Source organism: Lissotriton helveticus, chromosome 9 (assembly GCF_964261635.1).
Source record: "Lissotriton helveticus chromosome 9, aLisHel1.1, whole genome shotgun sequence".
In the NCBI taxonomy this organism is placed as follows: Eukaryota; Metazoa; Chordata; class Amphibia; order Caudata; family Salamandridae; genus Lissotriton; species Lissotriton helveticus.
The window spans coordinates 834,541,262-834,563,082 of record NC_136070.1 but is presented as its reverse complement, the minus strand read 5'-3'; the positions used below and the strand labels follow the sequence as shown (position 1 = coordinate 834,563,082).

Sequence of the window (21,821 nt, the reverse complement as noted above, 5' to 3'; positions counted from 1 at the left end):
CTTACTCTATTGCCTCCACCCGCATCCTCCACAGGCACTGAAAGCCAGATGTAATACCTAATCTGAATCTCAAGCAAAACAAATTGTTAATTAAATCAAGGCAAACCCACGAAAAAGACTGGATGTCATAACTTTTGGAACCAAAGATAATGAACTTTTTCTGACCATGAAAGGCCGGACTCTAAAGTAATGCTGGAATTACTATCTACCTGTTGTTTTTTGTGTCTCCCCAGGCTTGATTTTCAAATACCACCCTAAACTGCCCCCAAACAGGCTAATAGTAGAAGAGTACCACACTTTACACACTTCTAATTATTTTGCTCTTAGAATTTGGGGAGTTCGCATTCCACTGATATATATGTATATCTTGTTACAAAAGAATATATGATATTATAGAGCTGAGAGGAACAAGCCCACTATGAAGGCATCTATCACATGAAGAACATATTGAACTCCGCTCGATACACAGTATGCACCTCTCTGGCATATGCATTGCCTATTACTGAATTATACACATCATTCAGTGCACTAATATGCCCAATATGGACATGTAAAACCTCTGAGTATATGCATATATCCAAAATGTGTGTATATTATAGGCTCATGTAAAATGTCATGTCACAGGTATGCCTATAGTATGCAATTCAGACCCTTTGTATATGCACAGTATGTAATGCTGTCGTAAAGTATCTGAAAATTACACTTTTCAGATATGAAGATAACTTAAGCATTACAGGGCATATAATGGAGGTCTGCAAACCTCACGTACTCAACGTCAGAAATGTCCACCTGTGCAGGCTTCCGTTTGGTTGCCCTATTATATATAGCAAGTTGTGAAAGCCTCTGCATATGTACATCTGGGTAGCTGATATTTGCCCACTTCTGCAAGCCTCTGGCATATTCATATTATATGGCCAGCTGATATTAGCCCAGTGCTTCAAACCTTTGGCAAACGCATATTTTGTGGACAATGAGTGCCCAGTAGTGCATGCTTCAGGCATAGGCATGTTATGTGCTTAAGGAACACTCGTCCACATTTTAAATGTGTTTACATCTAATATTCAGGGATAATGACTTGTGTTTTCAATATTTAACACAACAGCGCACTAATATTGCTGCAGATAATCTCAATGATGCCCTCCCATTTCTCATTTGAGAGGTGCTGTTTTGGTCTAAAAGAAACTTCTCTTATGGAAGTTAAATGAATAAATACAGCATGTCGCTGCAAAATGTCCGTAATAGACTCTCACATATCACCCATATTAAAAAGTGAAACGGTATTTAAAACAACTTGTTTAAGAATTAGTCAAGGTAATTAGGGCAAGACTCTCTGCAGAACAGAGCTGGCTTTAGAAGGAGGCCCCCTGAAAGAACAAGAGAGAGCGAAGAAGACAGCCTAAAAGAGAGAGACAAATACGAAGAAAATGAAGACAGAGCGAGTGCTATGAAGGGTGGATGCAAAAGAGATAGAGACATATGGGAGAAAGAGGAAGAGGATCTAGAAAGAGGGAAATAGAGTACATCTGTTGAAAAAAATGGTACTTAAGGAAAGATGAGCTGGCAAAGAAAGACATAGACCAGAGTGGATGGACAGGCAAAGTAAAGATGGGGCGGATACACAAGAATGGAGGCGGAAAGTTATTTATTGTTTTTCCAATAACATTTTTGTAAGATATCCTCTCTGACCGGGTGGAATGCTTGTTAAAAAAATACAATGATGCTCATTACGTGGTGCGCTCTGGTGTTGTATGGAGCAAAGGTTGATGGCCAGAATAAGTGATGGTTTGCTTTCATCGCAGGAATTAATCACCCCCACGTCACCCATGGAAACCAAGGTACTTTACTGGTTTTCCTAAAAAAATCCATCTAAAAGGTATGGTATTGAGTATTTACTTGATAGTTCATCATCATTAGGGAAATCCAGCCATGTATTTAGTTTTAGTAAACTGTGTAATCTAGTTTTAGTACAATGGGTACTGTACACAGAAACTAAATCCGTCAACTGAACCAAAATGCACATAATTGAGGAAAAACCTGAAAGCCAGAGTTTTCAAATTCAATTCCAGCAGAACTTCACAGGGTGGAAGGATCAGGAATAAGGGGCACAGGACCAATGCCTACCATATCCAATTGTACTTTTACCTACCGAACATCCCCTCTGAAGTAAACTGGTTTGTCAATTACTTAGCCCTGTTAAGTAACAAAAAAAGGTAAACTGCAGGGTTTTATAAAACTACAAAATAAAGAACTGAAAATGCATATGGGAGCCACTGGATTCCTAAGAAACACCATGCACTTAAAAAACCTGTAAAAAGTTACATGCAGAATGTAGAAAAAGTCTGAAGATTAATACTTTTCAATATATCGTAAGAAATGCGGTCCCTATCGAGTGGGGTTTTTACATCTCATGTCTTAAATGTTTCTGCTGGTGCTTCCAGCGTCCCTATGCTACATTCTAATTTTTCCGCTCAGGAGGTTAAAAGACGATAAAATACAAATAATGCTCAATGGCAAAGATTTAGGTTTCCTCTAAACGTGATTGTTTAATCATTCAACCTGCTGTTCGGGACAACATTCAAATAAATAAACGTCAACATTCAAAATGTGCGTCGGCTACTATTTACAGTCAAGCAACCTTCCCTTTAAAGCCAAATTCTCAACCCGATCCTCTCAGAGTATTTACACTGCAATAAATCCACAACTTCAGCCAAAAGAAAGAGCGCGATGGAGGAAGCGTTCTTGTGCTGCAAAGTCTTATTAAAAGCTCTATTTGTCCGGTCTTCCACCATCTTTCTTATCTCTGCAATCTTCACAGGTGTCGTCCCGCACTATCTCCACTTCCAAACGTCCGATGTACAGAGAGATGGCACAGACCCAAAACAGCCCCAAAGATAACACTGCAGCTCCGCTCAGCATGGCTGCAGAAACAGAAAGCATCATGGTCCGGCGTAGCATCACGAGATTGGCAAGGTAGGAAGCACTTCCATACGAGACACAAACTCCACCCAGAATGAAGAATCCTGCAGAAGACAATCACGAGAAAAATACATTAACCAGTGTCTTGGAACTCATTTTCAATCATGCTATATAGTACATGGCACCCAAAGTATTTTGTGACTGCACATCTAATTAGCCAACCCCAAGCTTCAAGAAGCCCAGAATAAATATGAATGCATTTTTGACTCAACCAATACCCAACTCACCGGAATATAGGTAAAGTTAAATCTGATGAAAACATTATTTCGGGCCTTTCCTAATTACTGCGGTACTGAACCAGCACTAATGCCAATTAGAGATGGTTACACTTTGATGCGCCTTTAAGTGAGGGTGGATCAAGGGAAGATGTACAAGAGTTTAAAGAAAAGGAAGAGCTCAAAGACCTCACTGCATAGCTTGGTAAGCAGCGCTATGCAGAATTATTACACAGAATGTGTGTCTCAAAGGGATTATTTCACATTCTGCTCAATCTTCCGTTACTCCTCCAACCAATCAAGATTAATAGGGCTTAGCTGTAACGGAAACAAAAAAATAAAGAATAAAGTAGTGATACTGTTTCTTTCCTTTTGATATAATTTACGCTAGAATTGCGTCCGTTAAGCAAATCTGCTTTTATGGAATGGAGAGTCTCACAATGCAAGAAAAAGACCAGACAAACAAACATTTAAACAGAATGCATGCTTTTACCTCAAATGTAGTGTTAAAGATATGTGAACTTAATGTATGAACAAAGAGCAGATATCCAAATGTGTGAAATGAAGGTATATACTGTTTGCAGCAATCTAACACAATATAAGAAAAGGACTACAAGTGCATGTTATACATGTCTGGTCTGGTTTGTGGAGGCGAGATATTTGGTAATGAAATTATTTACTGAGAAAGTTGCAAATCAGTGGGCTGCTGCTTGTGCGTGTGTTTAATTTTTCTTTTGCATGTTAATCATATTGATTAAAAAAAATACCACCACAAAGTTACACAAAATGAAAAGATTACTTATTGGTTTGCAGCTCCTAGTGCTTTGGATTCATATACTTTGCACACTCCTGCCACCTAGTGTTGGATGTGCACATAGGAAGTTGTTTTTGTTCAAAGCAGATATTTCGAATTCTGAGCGATTTAAGAAACCTCCTCGGAACCAACAAAACATCAGATTCTCATCCAGGGAGGTGGGAGGATGCATGTGAACCTACATCATTACAAAATGCAAACGGATTGTTACATGTAGACTGAAATGAAGTGTGCACCTCCTTAAAGTGGTGGTCTGCGAGCTCTAATAGAATATGCATGGAACAAAATATTAAGACAGTTTTGCCCAACCTGTGCCTTCTGGTAGGTATTCAAGCCCATGCAGGAAATGTTTTGTGAAGGTGCGAGTGGTTAACTGTGAGCCATGGCTAAGGAAAGCCTTGGTGGGTCCCTTTTTGCTAGTGCAATGTGCCCTCGGCACAGACTATGATGTGCATTTAGTTGTGCGTAACGTATTCGGATGCATCACATTTGACTATCATCAATCTCGCAATCTCCAATTTGGAAATAGTTTTTTCATAATGAAGCTTAGCACATGCAATGAATAGTTGCTTCATTTGCCTAATGGATTTCGTACGATCAGCGGGGTACACGTGGGCTCTTTTGATGTCTAAATTGTGTAAGGCCCTTTCTGCAACCGATTGAGGTTGCAATTCACAAGTCAATGGTTTGGTTAACATTCAGGACTTGTCGAATTAACCTGCTGGGGAGGATTAAATGGCTGATCGACTAAATTATGCTGCAAGAAAAGACAATTTATGTGGTGCAATTTGCCACAAATTACTCTCCATTTTAATATTTTTACCAATGTAAAACCGATAGGCAAAGGTTTCACTCTATTTCTATCAGTTTAATACCTAAATACAGCAATCAGCAACTGAAAAAGGACCTCCTGCTGCACCGAAAAGGACCCTGTTACTGTACGGCATTTTTAGAAAGTTTTGATCCATTTGGGCTAGAAACACTTTTTTTATTTTTAATCTGCAAATTATGCGGAAGATGAGAGATTGTGTGTCAAGAGAGACACTTCCATAATAAAGTATAAAGCACTGCCTTCGCAGAATCACTTAAGCCCATTGGCCTTGGTTAACATGCAACCGAGACACAATCTTAGGAAGAAAATGCAGGTTTATCCCAAGCATGGCCGATTCTTTTGCCCCTCCATTACTTTGGCAAGTGACTGGTGAGAAAAGGCACTTTGAAAGTAATTGTAATGCACATGAGTGGAGCATCTCAAAAGGTAGCCCCATGAGCAGAGTAAAGACTACACAGAAGTGCCAATGATGATACGGGTGTTGCTGTTGGAGAATAACCCTTTTTCGACTCTCCATGAATGTTTTAACAACTTGAATTTTAAAGATAGATTGGTGTTGGCTATGTGTTGCCACAGCTTCCAGATGAACCCCAATAGAGGTGTACACTAGGTTTACCTTTTGCAGGTACAAGTAACGGATGAAGCCTTGTACGGAAGCTTGCAAGGGCTGCTTGATAAACACAATACAGTACTGGGCAGGTATTTTTCATTTTTGCCGCATTGCAAGCCCTTGTAGGTATACAAGCTTCTTTAAAAATTAGAGTGCAGTCTTGTGGAATTTGAAGGTACCAGAACTCCAAGACTTCAGATACCAAATCACAATATTCAATCACTTAAAAGACTTGGATGGCATAGCCAATCTAAATGATCTATGGCAGTGGAAGATAAGCTTATGCAAATATCTCCGCCCCGTTCATCCATAAAACCTTTGCCCTTTTACAGGTGGTGTGGGTAACTGGAGGCAAGGTTTTGAGATTTTAGGGTTTTTTGTGAGGTGAAAAAATTGACTGCAAGTGTCTCCTCAACAGCATAAGTATTTTTGAAGTACTTCTGCACACATCCTCCATTCGTGTGTTTGTTAATGCTCCCTGATTAACAGTTTGTAAGAATCAAGGTCTACTTCTAAAAGATACTCCTTTAGTAGAAATATTCGATGGTGAATCCCCCATGTCAGATATTTATACTAAGTGTGATAGTTGGATTGACAGCGTGTCCCCTTTTTTGGATGTAAATACATGGTGGTCATGTTGTTTGTGCAGCTGAGCACCATCTTGTGACTCATCAGATAGAAACCTCACAGCATCAACTGTACTGCCATCAGTTCCAGAAGTTTGATTTGTATCTTTTGTTGTTGAGGAGACCATTGGCTCTGTATTACGAAGTGGCCCAAGTTTGCATCCTACCCAGTAAGTGAAGCATCTATGGCAATTAACACTTGAAGAAGGGGTCAAGGAACAACCTGCCCAGCAACAAGTTCTTCTTGTTCCTGTATGTAACACTGGGCTCCAAGAACATTAGATCCACCCACTGGCCAGTCACGTGTGACTATTGCCTGGACAGACACTTTTGCAGTGGATTCATGTACAAGAGATCCACGTGCATGGGAGCATTTGGAACTAATGCCATGCAAGACGCCATCTACCCAGCAACTCATGATCTTTCTCACTTTTAGAAGATGCAACATCTGGTAAAGAGGCAGGGGAAATTTGAAATACCTTCATACTCATTGTTTTGGTATGGTTTGCCAGTTATTGTTCGCAGTATGGCTCCCAAAAGAGGCTGCCTTTGTTGGAGATTTATTGTGAAGCATATTTTGTTGAACAGAGATAGTTGGTTGAGTGAGGGAGGAATTGCGGTTGGCTGCTGCTTCTTCCCAACCAGTCTTCCAGATGTGCAATGAAATTAATGTTATTGGGATAAAGGTGCACTGCCATTACTGCCAGACAATTTGTGAACACCTGTTGGGCTTTTTGACTTGTCATTTGAGATGCTCTTTGCACTGTAGTTGTTAGCGGCGGTTCAATTATCGGCCTAGGCCTTCCATATTTCTTGAATAAGCCTTGCCCCCTTTGATGTGGTGGAATTGGTTCTATTGCTCCTATCTGGAATAATGCTATCACAATTACATTTTTATCCATGAACTGGAACACAAAAGAGGTCCACATAAAACAAGATGATAACACATTACATTAATATACGCTTACACAAATGTGAAACCTTTTATAGAAATACAAACTTTTTATGAGAAAAGAAGAAATTATTGCGCCACCACTACGGTCTTATTATTGCTCTTTAAAAATATTGGTCGTAAGATGTGACTACGCAGAAGGATCATTGCGGGGCAGACCAGCAATACATGATTAAATTCCAGAGTACTCATATCACACAAATTACACACTTTCTCTTTGTCTCTGGAGTAAGACCAAATCACTGTTAACATATGTAGAGGAAGCAAATTCATATGTAATAATCCAAAAACAACAAAGACCATGCTCTAGATTCCATGACAAATACTGTAGTATGGGTGGTGGGTTCATTGTCGACATTGCTAAGTTAGCAGGAGCTTCACTGCCATGAGTCTGCTTTTGCGCACAACACTATGCCTTTATTTTGCAAGACTTTGTTTGTGCCCTTTTCACATGAGAACTGTCTGCTTTTTGCGTTCTCTGCTGTGCTCCGAGGTTTAGTCTGCACACGATGTACAAGGTCGATAAACAATGCCCCTGGTTATTTTGTTCAGGTCTGTCCCTCGCACATAGACATAACATGACACACAGTTGCACTATTGAAAGTCGTATGCTTTAATATAGCAAGCGAAGCATGTTGTACACTCACTTGGAAAGAGACCTTTCCAGAGAGAAGAGCTGTGGGGCTGTGCTTGTCCTGAGATATAAACCTTTCATCTAGGCCTTGAGGTAGGGGGGTCTGCTGACAAAGCCCAGAGGTCTTTTTTATAATAAACTATATCTTATCACAGGGAGTGTGGTTAGGCACTGTAGCAGTTTTCCACTGTCTTTATAAAATGATATCCCTGTTTGTATTCTATGGAATTGTGACAATGCTGACAATATTGTTTTTATGCATTTTGCTGCTAGTAATGGCACATGTACTGTTCCATATTATTTATTTAGAATTTTGTAGAGCGCGCAGCTACCTCCAACGGAGGTGTCCCGGCGCTGAAAACCTATTCTCAGGAGGGATGGAGAGGAGTGGAGAGTTTTTTAAATCTGTGATAATAACCAGGTTTTTAGTTTCTTCCTGAATTGGGGTTCGGACGTTAGGAATCTTAGCTCAGTGGGTAGTTGGTTCCAAAGTTTGGAGGTGGCTACTGCCAAGGCCCTTCCCCCAGTACGAGTGAGGCGAAAGCGAGGGCAGATCATGAGGCGGAGGTGATTAGATCTCAAGTTTCTTGGAGCTTGAGAAAATCTCATTCTTTGTCGTAGGTATAATGGGCCTCCGTCATTAAGCGCTCTGAAAGCCAGAGTCAAGGCCTTAAATTGAATACGGAGTTTTATTGGGAGCCAGTGGAGTTTGATTAAGTGGGGAGTGATGGAATGGCGGTAGGGGATATTGCAGACTAACCTGGCTGCTGCATTCTGGACTTTTTGAAGTTGGTGGATGAGGTAAGTGGGAGCGCCTACGTATAGGCTGTTGGCATAGTCCAGATGAGCTGTGATGAGGGCATGAACCACCGTTTTTCGGGACTCGAGTGGAAGGTAAGGAATGATTTTTTTTATCATTCGGAGTTTCCCAAAGCAGGCTGAGGTGACTTTATTTATTTGGGTTGTACATGAGAGGGAGGTGTTGAAGTGAAAACCAAGGTTGCGGGCGGTTTGAACTGCTTCTGGGGGGGGTTAAGTTCAGACGGCCACCAGAGATTGGGTGAAATAGGCGATTTTTGATTGAAAAACAGAACCTCGGTTTTGTCTGTATTGAGCTTCAAGTTGTTAGTGGACATCCATGCTGCGATGTTGAGCATGCAGAGACGGAAGTTGTTGAAAGATTTTTCAGTGTGTTCTTTGAAGGCGAACACCAGTTGGGTGTCGTCAGCGTAGAAGGTTACTTTGACGCCCCAGGTTTCAACAACTTTAGCCAGCGGTTTGAGGTACACGTTAAACAGGAGCGGGCTGAGGGCAGAGCCCTGAGGGACGCCCCAGATCAGCTGTTTTTTTGAGGATAGAAAAGGTCCCAGCATCACTTGCTGTATTCTGTCTGTGAGGAAGGATTTTATCCATTCCAGGGGGGGTCCGCTGATACCCACTTCTTGTAGACGAATCAGCAGTGTGTCGTGTGAGATGGTATCGAATGCCGCGGATAGGTCGAGGAGGACCAACATGGCCTCCTCTCCCTTGTCCGTGCATTCGCGGATCGATTCGGATACCTCGAGCAGCGCCGACTCAGTGCTATAGTCTGGTCTAAAGCCTGACTGGGTGTCGTGGAGTAGGGAGTTGGATTCCAAGTAGTGGGACAGTTGTAATTGGACGGCTTTTTCCAGAACTTTTGCAGGCTTGGGGAGAAGTGAAATTGGTCTGTAGTTGTTTAGGCAGGAGGGGTCAATGCCAGTTTTCTTTTGTAGAGGGATTAGCATGGCGTGTTTCCATGCCGTGGGAACCACCCCCGTGAGTAATGAGGCATTCCAGATATCTAATAGGGGGTTAATGATGATGGGGGCAATTTCGTTCAAGATCCGAGCAGGGGCTGGGTCCAGGGGTGAGCCAGATTTACATTCCAGAAGTAGTTTAAGAGCGAGTTCTTTGCTTAAGGGCTGAAATGAGGTAAATGCATGCGTACTACTGGGGGTGGGGTCTGTGGAGAAGTCTTGATCTTTCTGAAGGATTGCTGCCGCTATGTTGGCAATTTTTTCCTCAAAGAAGTTAGATAGGTTTTCGCATAGTATCTGTGACCCGGGAACAGGAGTGCATAGTGCGCTGGGGTGAGTGAATTCTTTCACTATATTGAATAGAGCCTTAGTGGAGTTATTTGCTTTGGCAATTGTTTCGCAGAAATGGGTGGTCATGGATTGACGTTTGAGTTTGCGAAACTCTTTAAGGCTTTTTCGATAGAGGGCCTTAGCTCCTGTATCGTAGTTCTGTCTCCATTGTCGTTCTAGCTTTTTGCATGTGCTTTTATGTGCCCGTAGTGCTTCCGTGAACCATGGGGCCGATGGTTGTTTCCTACGGGAGGAGAGGTTTTGGAGAGGTGCGGCTTTGTCGATGGCGGCCGTGAGGTCGCTGTTTAGTGTATTCACTGCTTTATTGAGGTCATTCGGGAAAGGGATTAGACTGTTGTGGAAGTTAGGTTCTAGGGCCGCAAGTGTGAGTTTATGCCATTTTCTGCCCTGAGCTCTGATGACGGACTCTAGTTTTGTGACTGGGGTTAGGGGTAGCACGAAGGGTATAAGAAAATGGTCGGACCATAGTAGGGGTAGGGAAGGGAGGATTTTGAGTTTCTCGCTATTTGAAAAGATAAGGTCAAGGGTATGACCTGCTTTATGAGTAGGGCCAATAACTTTTTGCGTGAGGTTGATGTTTTGCATAGACTCAAGGAGTTGGGCGGCGCGGTTGCAGCTGATTACATCGACATGGTGGTTGAAGTCGCCTAGAACCATGAAGTGGGGGTGTTTGAGAGAGAGATCTGCTGCTACAGCCAATAGTTTTTGGACTGCAGGAAGAGGGGTGTTCGGAGGGTTATAGACCAGGATCCCTGAGCCGACTGCTGTGGTGGAGTCTGAGATAGAAAAGTACATTGCTTCAATGGGGTTAATGTTAGGTATTTTCCTTGAGGTGATTTTCAGGTGTTTCTTTTGAATCACCGCGATTCCTCCTCCTGTTTTGGGGCCTTCCCGGCTGAGTCCCGTAAAATAGTAGTCAGTGGGAAGGGCCAGCGCGATGTCAGGGTTGGAAGAGTCTTTTATCCAAGTCTCAGTAAGGAACAGTGCGTCCCATGCTGAGTTGGACAATAAAAGCCAGATGTCAGTGGCGTGGCTGGGTAGGGAGCGACAGTTTACCAAACCCATAGAGTAGGTGTAGGTAGGGGGGGGTTGCTTGGTTATAGGTGTACAGTTCCTAGATCTGGTCCAGTCAGGGCAGAGGGAGAAAGAACAGTTAGGACATTTGTGCCGGAAGGGGCAGGGTAGGGGGAAGCTACAAGTGGTGGGAGAAGAGCAAGATTTCTTACCTAAGTCAAGTAGCTGTGTACTGGTCCACGTAATTCTCAGGGTTGGAATGGAATTGGCAGCATGACTGACCCTCGGCCCGGAGCTGGCGCGGACGGGCGCAGACGGGCTTGCCTTAGGCGCGCCTTCGGCGCGCAACCGTCGCGCCCGCTGCGCTCGCCCGCTGCGCGTTCTGTACATGCACATGTTTTATAGAGGTAGGCGGTCCCGGTTAAAGGGGCGTGGCCTCGTAAAAAGGGGCGTGGCCTCCGAGTGCGGCGGGAAATGGCGGCAAAGATTGTTTACATTGCGAGACCTCTGCAGCGCTAAGATCCGCTGTGAGGCTGAAGGCGGGTGAGTGCAGCTGTGGAAGGTGGGGTTCTTAATGTCAACACACACGCATTCACACAGGTTTTTCCAGCAGGGCAATTTTAGCATAAACAAATAATTTTTGTGACTCAAGTGGTTTTAAAAATGAGCGATTGCTCGTGCCTGTGGCTCCCGGCTTCCGCCTCAGGAGAACAGGTCTTCTAACCAAATGCCAACCAAATGCCAAGGTTTCTACTCCATAGAGTGAGTTAGTCAAAATAAATATTTTAAACTATACCTTGACTCTGAATACTCTTATTGTGGACAAGTATGAGTGAGTGAGCGAAAGAGTGGTCTTGCTCCCGCGAATCCTGAGAGTCGAGTGTGTGGTATTCTGGGTTGCCTAATCATTGGTAGCTTCGCTGTTAGTCGGAGAACGAATAAGACACTATTGCTAGTCGGTTTTTGGGAGTTTGGGTACGGAGGCGATAGGATGGTACACCACTACCTACCGAGGTCCTGGTTTCCTACACATGGTTATGTATATGTGCATAATCCCTGCAACAATACTGCTGGGCTTCCTGTAACTGGCAGCAGGGGAACTTTCACCTTATATACATATAACAAGTGCAGAAAGTGTCTCCAACCCATAGTGCTATAAAAGACTCATTGGCATGCGATGAGGCCTTGGAGGAGCAGTAGTTGTTGTAATCCTTTTCGATCATATAGCCTGTCATAACTTTCTCCAAATAGGGGTATGATTGTACTACCTCCAGCTTCTCTGAAACCCAACCCCCCAAAAAATTACAGGCCTTCCTGACTTTTCTACCTTTAAAAATCAGTACCTTAATTTTTGATACATTAATTTTCAAGAATAGAATGCATTGCATATTTATATACATATATATGTGTGCACATAGAGAGGTAGAGAGAGAGGTAGAGAGAGAGGTAGAGAGTAGTAGAGTGAGTAGTAGAGTAGAGAGTGAGTAGTAGAGTAGAGAGTGAGTAGTAGAGAATAGTAGAGTGAGTAGTAGAGTAGTAGAGTAGTAGCGAGTGAGTAGTAGAGTGAATAGTATAGTAGAGAGAGTAGTAGAGAGCAGTAAAGAGTAGAGAGCGAGTAGTAGAGTGAGTACTCGAGACTGAGTACTCGAGACTGAGTACTCGAGACTGAGTACTCGAGACTGAGTACTCGAGACTGAGTACTCGAGACTGAGTACTCGAGACTGAGTACTCGAGACTGAGTACTCGAGACTGAGTACTCGAGACTGAGTACTCGAGACTGAGTACTCGAGACTGAGTACTCGAGACTGAGTACTCGAGACTGAGTACTCGAGACTGAGTACTCGAGACTGAGTACTCGAGACTGAGTACTCGAGACTGAGTACTCGAGACTGAGTACTCGAGACTGAGTACTCGAGACTGAGTACTCGAGACTGAGTACTCGAGACTGAGTACTCGAGACTGAGTACTCGAGACTGAGTACTCGAGACTGAGTACTCGAGACTGAGTACTCGAGACTGAGTACTAGAGACTGAGTACTAGAGACTGAGTACTAGAGACTGAGTACTAGAGACTGAGTACTAGAGACTGAGTACTAGAGACTGAGTACTAGAGACTGAGTACTAGAGACTGAGTACTAGAGAGGAGTAGAGTGAGTAGAGTAAGTAGTAGAGAGTGAGTAGTAGAGAGTGAGTAGAGTAGTAGAGGGTGAGTAGTAGAGAGTGAGTAGTAGCGAGAGAGTAGTAAAGAGTGAGTAGTAGAGACTTCTCACAGGTTCACTCTCCGACATTCTCCTTTAGTGCCTACAAGGAGTAGCGCCCAAAGCACTATTCTGTGTGATTAATAGGCCACTTCTAAGTCTGCACTGGCATATATGGAGCTGTTGAGTGATTACTCGTTCTCATCTTAAAAATCTGCAAGGCGGCTAAGTGATTTAAACGCTCACTGCCGTCATCTGGTTATACCTGCGGGTCCCAGTTTGCAACCGGACAAAGGCTGCAAGCATCAGTCCCCCTTGGGCTTATAGACTGAGTACCATCAATTGGTACTCGTTTACCGGACCTCACCACACGGAATATTTACAGTGCTTTGAAACTGCTAGAAAACGTGGTATAAAGCGGTATATAAAACAAATTTATGATTGTCATCAGAATACCCAAGCATGCCGATCGGGTGAGAAAGGACACATCCATTAGTGCTTTCTTTGAAACTCACCCTCTAGCTAGCTAGATTTGCTAAACTTTAAAAGGCCATCAGTGGATGAAGCCACAATACATCTCAAACCCCCAGCTGACATCACCAGAGAAACAAACAATCTAGAAAGCCTGTTGATGACTAGGGATGCAGACCTGGGAACAGAACTGTTTTTCTCTCCACTGGATGCCCCTTTGTGACTGACTACCAAATACTACCTCCGTAAGCAAATAATGCACTGAGCCTCCTTCAAAGGCTGTCCAAAATGCCGGGCCTGAGTGCCACGTAAAACAATTCCACCTGAAAGAACTTTCTAAGGCGCCCGCAGCAAAAGTAGAGCTACTGGAACCTGAATAGTCTGAATCACCCAATTTCTGTGAAGGAGTCGAGGCATTGGCTGGAGGAGCGCAGTAATCATAGTCCCCTGAAAGTCAGACCCCCCAGGATATAGCGGCATGGATTGGCAAATTTAGCGGCACAAAAATGAAAATTTAGCGGCACAAAAATGGAAATTTAGCGGCATTTAGCGGCATTTTATTTTGGGGTTTTTGCAACACCAAACACATATATCTTACTGTTTGAGTTATTTGACAACATGGAGCTATGTACATTTTGTTTATTTACAATTCAGCCCATTTGTTTTAGTTAAAAGGCATGTTAATCTTGGCCCGCTCCATGCTCCCCCTCTCACGTTGAAACCCCCCTGAACCCATCGAACAGCCTAACTTTCCGTTTCCAGCTCTTCACTCTGTAGAAAATAAACAGCCATTTAGGGGAGAGCTTTACAAATGCTATCAATCATTCACAGCGCTTTGTAGAGTAAAGAAACTAGGACTGTACTGATTGCTGAGCATATATTAAATAAATAAAAAAATTATAACAAAACGATGTCACTAATTTTTGTTTCTTTTGCAGGTGACTAGCTTGCAAGTAGGGAGAAAGCAACCTTAATATCCACATTTACAAAAATCCTTTAGTCCTGGACACATACTTTTTCGTAAGCCTGGGTTTATGTTTTCCTTCATGCAAAACTATAAATAATTGTAAAAGGAGAGACAAGTGGTGGGACACGTCAGGACCGCACAGTTACCGTGTTTTAAAATATACAGAAACCAAGGAAATGGATGTGTGGTATCAAATTATACTTTGTTTTCTCTTATAACTGCACACTTGTCACTTTCATCTCCTCTTGTGCACTTTTGACTACCTCATGTATTTTTGGTTGCTCACAAGTTTTACTACCTCAAGTATTTTGTTTGCGCACAATTGTCACTATTACCTTTACTACCTCATGTATTTTGTTTGCGCACAATTGTCACTATTACCTTTACTACCTCATGTATTTTGTTTGCTCACAATTGTCACTATTACCTTATGTAAGTAACGTATGTTTTTGCAATCTGTTCTTTTGTAATGTTTCTCATTATGTTTCATCTCTGTTCCTAATGTGAAGCGCTCTGACGCCTTCGGAGAAGGGTACAACCTGTGGTAATGGGATGTGATAATGATTATGGGTATCTTGTGTCCAGTTGTTAGCATATGCCAACTTCCATCTTTCTAGCGGCATCCTCAAAGGGCCTCATACAATCACATTACTTTGCGTGACATCATTTGCTGAAACTTTACTTGAGTCAAAGGTCATGCCTTAAAACTGAGTAAATTGAGTTCAACATGCTTCCCCCCAGACAATTTTGATGATGCCACCTCTTGCCACTGGGCCAAATCCACCAAAAATGGTTGGAAATTGGCCTTGCATGGGAGCAAATCTACTGTATTTATTCATGCCAAAGTATACATATGTATATTTTTGTATGCGAAAATATGCAATGAAGGTGTAAATGTACTTGATAACTTTTTATTTCTTTATGGGCAAGTATATTTTCACAGGGATAAAACAACTTCCCCCACGAGCAGGTAAATCGACAGCCTTTTTCATTGCAGGAAAGAGTCTTTGTATGTAACGAAATATGTAAGCGTGTTGGTGTACAAAAACTCCCAGGGCATTCACGCCCTGTATTATCCAGTCCTCACATAGCGCCCACACAAATTTGCTGACATGAAAATCCTTGTATGAGTAAACAACAGATAAAAACATGTGCGAGCGCTTTACACAGTTTGTGGCACTGTTACTCCCTGCGCCTCCCTGCACTGCCCCCCTCCCACCCGGCCAGCGCTCTCACAGAAACACGCAGCCCGGGGCCGGTCGGCCACATCTCCGCTGCCCCCCTCCCACCAGGGCAGCGCACTCCCCTATGTGTGCGGCGGGGCCCCACCAGCGTAGGACGGACCGGACTTACCTGTCTTCTGTTTGCCGGCCGGCTTTTCCTCCTGCTCCGAGCCCCGGTCTCTGCTGAGGAAGAGTCTTCGTGTCGTCGCTGCAGCTTCGTGCTCTCTCCTCCCCCTCTTGGTGTGGTGCTGGTCTTCTTCTCCCTTCGCTCGGCCGCCGTCTTCTCTCGCCGCAAATGACTCAATGGGTGCCTCGCGCCTTCTTTTAAGGTGGAAACGGGGGCGACGGGCGGAAACGGCAAATTTCGCGGGCTTTATGGCAAATATCGCGGCATTTGCGGAGATCGCGCGATTTCGCGATTTTTTTGCAAATCGCGAAATCGCGATAAGCTGGAGGGTCTGGAAAGTAAGTCTGCTAGTTTCTCGAAGGCTGCTGGGACTCACAGTGATGAGTTATGCGTTTCCACTTGCTGGGACATGGCTCCGACTCATGATCAGAAGACAATCATTTGACTTCAGTCACTGAAATGGCTTCCTGCAAATAATGAGGACACCCTACAACCGTCAACCACTTTGGATTCTCTGTACCAGAATATTCTGAGGCCATTTGTATATGAATGGTATATAATTGACTGGGGGATGGGGAGATAATGGGAACGCACCCTCCCAGTTCTGCACCAAATGCAATATCGAGTTCCCCTGAGGAGACCAGCATGTGGTCTGCAACCATCCGCAAAAGGATGCAACAGTCTGTCGATGGAGAGACTTCTTATTGCAAAGGTACCCGCTAGGAGTTCCAATCGATGGTTTGAGTTCCGCCTCTGACCGGCGGCCCCCCATGGAGATCAGACCGCATCTTGCACCCAGCCCAACCGGCTGGCGTCTGACTCAATAATCATCTCCGTAGAAGAGATATAGAACGCTCTGCCATTTCAGGCTTCAATGTGATCCAACCACCAAGACATCTCTGTCATGGCCTCGGACATCAAGCTGACTTGGTACGAATATTTGAGGCCCTGTCGAAGGTGCTGTATCTTGAGCCGTTGAAGGGCTCTGTAGTGTAGTGGAAGACCGCTTGAATCGCGGAGGCCAGAGCCCTACGATCCGGGCTATCAATCTCAATGATACTGACAAGCTGCACAAGGAAGACCTCAATTCCTTCTCAATATTCTGGACCTTCTGAGGAGGAAAGACTAACTTCTTCAAGATCAAGTTATCTGAAACCCTCAGGAACTCTATGCACTGGGTTGTGATAAGAAGTGACTTCTGGGCATTGATAATGAAACCCAGGTCCTTGGATCATCCAATCTAGGTGCAGTAAGACTGTCTAAGGACTCTGCCCTCCAAGGATAATATCATTTAGATAGATTATCAAGCGCACTCTCGTCGCTCAAACGGATTTGACCATGGGCCTATTTTCATTGCGAAGCACCAAGGTGAGGAGGACAGGAGAAAGGGAAGGACTTTGAACACGTAACATTGTTGGAGCCAAAGAAACTGTAGAAAAGAACGATGAGGGGAGAAAAGTGGAACTGTCAAGTATGCGTCTTCAGTCTAAGCACACCGTCCAGTCTTCTTCTTGAAGGATGTCCTGCAGAAGATGAATGTCTTCCATCTTGAAATGCCTGACATACTCCAGGCATTGAAATCTTTTAGATTTAAAAATAGACATGATCTGCACCTTCCTCTCCACAAGAAATAGGGAGCTGAGAAAACTGCAAGGATGAGGAGTTATTCAACCTATAGCCCCTTTCTCTAGGAGGGTTTATATTTCCGATGTGATGAAATCCAGCTCTAGTTGGGGAATAATACATCCCTATGGGTGGGGAACTCTGGTAAGGGGTGTCCTAGAACTCGAACCTGTACCCCTGCACTGGTTCAAGGACCCAGGAGTCTTGGGTCAACCTTTGCCAACTACATAGAAACAGACTGGTTCTGCCCACCAAAGTAACTTCTGAGAGAGGAATAATTCTCAACCGCAAATCCAGAACCCTGAGAGGAACCCTGTGACCCTGTGTTGCCCTCTTCTGGAGCAGTTCCTTCCGCTATGGGCAATTGACAGAAAGTGAAGTTGTAGGTGGACTCTTGCCAACCACCCCTACCTCATGGGTAGTATTCACATTGTGGGCATGACCATAACCTCGGCCGGACTCACGCGCCCAGAAACGTACAACCATTCCAAAAAGGGGGCGGAAAACTTTGAGGAATCCATGAGCTTTGTGGAGCGTACTATATGTCACTACAAACTTGGTACATTCTTTAACAGAAGTTGCCCCAAACAGGAGGGCCTGAGCTACCTGTACCGCTTCTGAAGATGCCAGCTCATTCAGTATGGGGGCCATTCTCAGGAGAATGGGCCACCTGCGCTCTGTAGAGATTTCGCAGTTCGCATTCCCTAGCCGACACATGGCCCTCTGGGCCCAACCTACTGAAACATCAGGATCACTGGGACTGGCTGAATCTTTGGCTTGGTTGTAAAATCTTAGTGAAAGGCCCCATGACGTCCAATAATTTGTCCTGACAGTTACACCACACCCTGTCCAGTCTCTTCTTGGGGGTCTTTTGATTATTATTTTTTAAGAAGTGACCATCGTTGGGTTCAACTCAGGGGTGTTGGTCCCTTTTCAGAGGAGGTCTGGTCCGGTGGGATGGTGGACAGCCCACATCTGCAACTGTGGGGTGGTGGAGGCCCTGGATCCAAACCTGCTGGAAAGCATAACCTTGTAGGCGATGTGCAATAGGGCATATAACAACGAAGGACAGGGTTTGAGGTGTGAGGGAAATGCTGGGCGCACTGCTTAGGTTAACGCACAGGAAGATACTGTCAGGCAGAAGGTGCATGCAGGTAAGGGGGCAGGTCCCTGTAACCCCTCAAAATGTGTTTTGAGGACACATTAAATACAATGAACACAAAACGTGCTGCACACATATGAAAGTTCAAGCCAAAAGGATGTCTCAATGGACATAAAGTTCAAATTTCATGGGCGAAGAAGTGGACCTACTTTACGATTTCACTACCATTGACGATCGTTTTTCTTCACAGAATCTCCACATACCCGCTGGAGAAGACTACTGCCGATATTTGTAAAATCGCATTCTGACTGAATTGGATACCCGGTCTCGAGCGGAGCCGGGTCGGAATTATCACCGGCACCGCGGTGAGATTCTCTCTCCATTCTTTTATTCCTCATTTCGTAATTAGTGTGCCCCCATCGGGACGCACTTTCTAACGTTTGCGATCTCCCCAATCATCACCGGTAGAACACCTCCTTATATTTTCGTTTGTCTCTTTTTCCTCTTGTTTCCCCCTTTGTGGCATTACAGACCTGTGGTTACATATCTACTACCTACAGGTAGGATGCACATCTCCCTTTGAACCCCATGGCCTTGGTTCCCATTCGTGTTTTATATTTTGTTTACCTTTCTTTAGGATTCCCATGTCCTTATAAATTCACCCCCTTATGCGTCACTTTAATGAACGTATTAACAATATGTAATTTAATAATGATTCAAGATACCACAAAAATTATTTATTCACCGTCGGCCCACTTCCCTCCCTGCACTTACCATGACGACGATCACCGGTACCAGGGTTGGTGTTGTGTGCATCCACTAATGTGTTACTGTTGAACTTCCCACTTTTTCACCCACCCTCCACTATGACACCATATACAGTCACTTTTCCAACCAATTGTGTTAAATTACCATGTACTCCATCCGTTATTTTGTATCCTCCCCAGCCCTGAGGAGTCGCGGAAACAGTGTGTTTTCTTGCGACGAAACACGTGTCGGCTGGCTTTCTATGAACAATAAAAGAGGAACCGAAACACTGGTGGTCCACTTCTTCGCCCATGAAATTTGAACTTTATGTCCATTGAGACATCCTTTTGGCTTGAACTTTCATATAAGTGTGCAGCAGGTTTTGTTTTCGATGTGCAATAGGGCCCGAGCCCTAACTAGTGCCTCCTTTATTAACTGATGGACACTGGAGTCCAGTGGTTCGACTAAGTCCTGCTCTAGAGAACCTTCCAGGTCATCCTGATATTGGTCCATCTCCACATCAAATTGGTCATAATGCTGCGAGGCAGTTGCAGAGGAATATTTCCAACTTCAGAGAAGTAACTTCAAGGGAGAGTGCCATAAAATAGAACCCCAGGCAGGCACAATACAAAGATAGATATGCCATGAGTGATGTAATATGTGAGGTCATAAGCAGTACATTGCAGGGGTGTAAGTTATAGTTAGCTCAGGTAATTATAACTGCTGAATTTTGCTGGTTGTGTACGGGTTAAATCTAAGCCTAACTAGAATGTCCCTGTAAGCTTTGGTTTTTTAAGTGAAAAAAATAAATAAAATAAATATCTATCTATCTATATCTCTCAACTCCACGTCCCCCGCTTCGCTGAGGCAACAGAGCACAAACGGGACCCCAGGTGAGCTGCAATAATTCCTTTATTCAGAGCACAGCATGACGCGTTTCGTTTTAATTAAAAACTTCTTCAGATGCCGCCAGGGATTAGCAAATGCTTCTCCCGCCCTGCTTTTCAAGCAGTGTGCCCCACTGTGATAGGTTGGAACACCGCTGGCGTGCACTCGCTGGGTAAGCACATAACACAGGGAGTCTGGATTTGCGCGGAGCGGACACCCACATGTAAGTACTTGCCCCAGTGGGCGGTGTCCGCTCCCTTCACCCCAACGCTGGCCTAAGATATTCAATGCGGGCGGTGTCGCAGCTTACTGTGTCCTGCACCCCGCCACTGTGATCCCGGTACAAGCTTGTGCATGCTCTTTAAGTAAATAAATAGCATGTCCATACGAAGTCGTTGTCCATAAATATATGGCCAGGCAAATCTCGGGTCTGCGGCGTGTCCTGGCGTTACCACACAGTTTGTCCATTGTGCCACCACATACCGCCGGACTCCAAGGGAGTGGGTACTCACAGGAGTGTTCGTGGCCACAACCAAAACCATCTACTCCATGTTCCCCGCTTCGCTGAGGCAACAGAGCACACCCGGGACCCCAGGTGAGCTGCAATAATTCCTTTATTCGGCGTACAGCATGACGCCTTTAGTTTAATTAAAAAACTTCTTCAGATGCCGCCAGGAATTAGCAAATGCTTCTTCCGCCCTGATAGATATATATTCTTTGATATATATATCTATATCAAAGAATATATATCAAAGAAATCTCCACTCCACTTCAGGAAAAAGAGCACACACACGAGGACTATTCAGGTAAAGGCTTCTTTATTGAATTAAGCCTCCACCAACCCAGCACAGAGACGCGTTCCGCCTGACACTGCAGGCGTTCTCAATGTGATGAGCGCCATTTTAATGGTAGCCTTCATACTCAAACATGCTCGTAAACATAGAAGAGTTACTTTATTAGCTGGAATTAAATTTAAAATCTGGTGAACAATTTCGTAAAAATACATTCCATATAAAAGTTGTAAATTGGGGCTATTTACATCCTAAATGATGAAGCATATCGTGATGCAACGTACACTTAGTGTTACCCACACCACTAGAGTACAGCAAATTCACTGTAAATAAACACCAGCATAATATAACAATAAAAACTTTCATGTTGCTATACAATATCTGAAAACCGAGGCCATATGTTTAAATCATTACGCTTGACACATAGTTACACTTCGCATTGCCTATGCATCGCACTGCAGTGAACAACAGATAGAGGTGATATGCTGGCACTAAATCACTCATATTCAGCCCAGGTAAGACCCCACAAAACTAGTTGTATGGACATATTATGTTTCTAAAATTTCAAACAGGACTGATGGAATGTTCAGCATAGACGGGGTTGCGTACCTCCCTTGCACCCGCATCACAATCTAGTGCTGTTTCTAGCGTTCGCTCGTAATATAAAACAGCTCAAGTAGATGTTGAATGGTGTAGTCTCTAGGGCACGTAGTGAGCCCCTTTATTCATTCAAAACAAAATGTCAAGTCAAACATCTCATTGCATGACTACTATTCCCACAATGCATTGCTAATATCGCGTGCAAGCACATCAAAATTCAAACGGGGGAGAGCAATTTGAGGCAGGTAATGAGAGCAAACTGCATTCAACAGCATCATGGTGC

The 21,821-nt window shown here is 43.9% G+C and overlaps 1 protein-coding gene across 1 annotated transcript in view; it reads right to left on the bottom strand.

Moving 5' to 3' along the window:
• Positions 1–2,517: 2,517 nt before the first annotated feature.
• Positions 2,518–21,821, bottom strand: part of TMEM160 (transmembrane protein 160) — a 53,485-nt gene continuing 34,181 nt past the window's right edge. Inside the window, exon 3 of the mRNA XM_078661003.1 lies at positions 2,518–3,020. Within this exon, the coding sequence (XP_078517129.1) occupies positions 2,767–3,020 (254 nt within the window). The 3' untranslated portion in view covers positions 2,518–2,766. The remainder of the gene's footprint in view (positions 3,021–21,821) is intronic.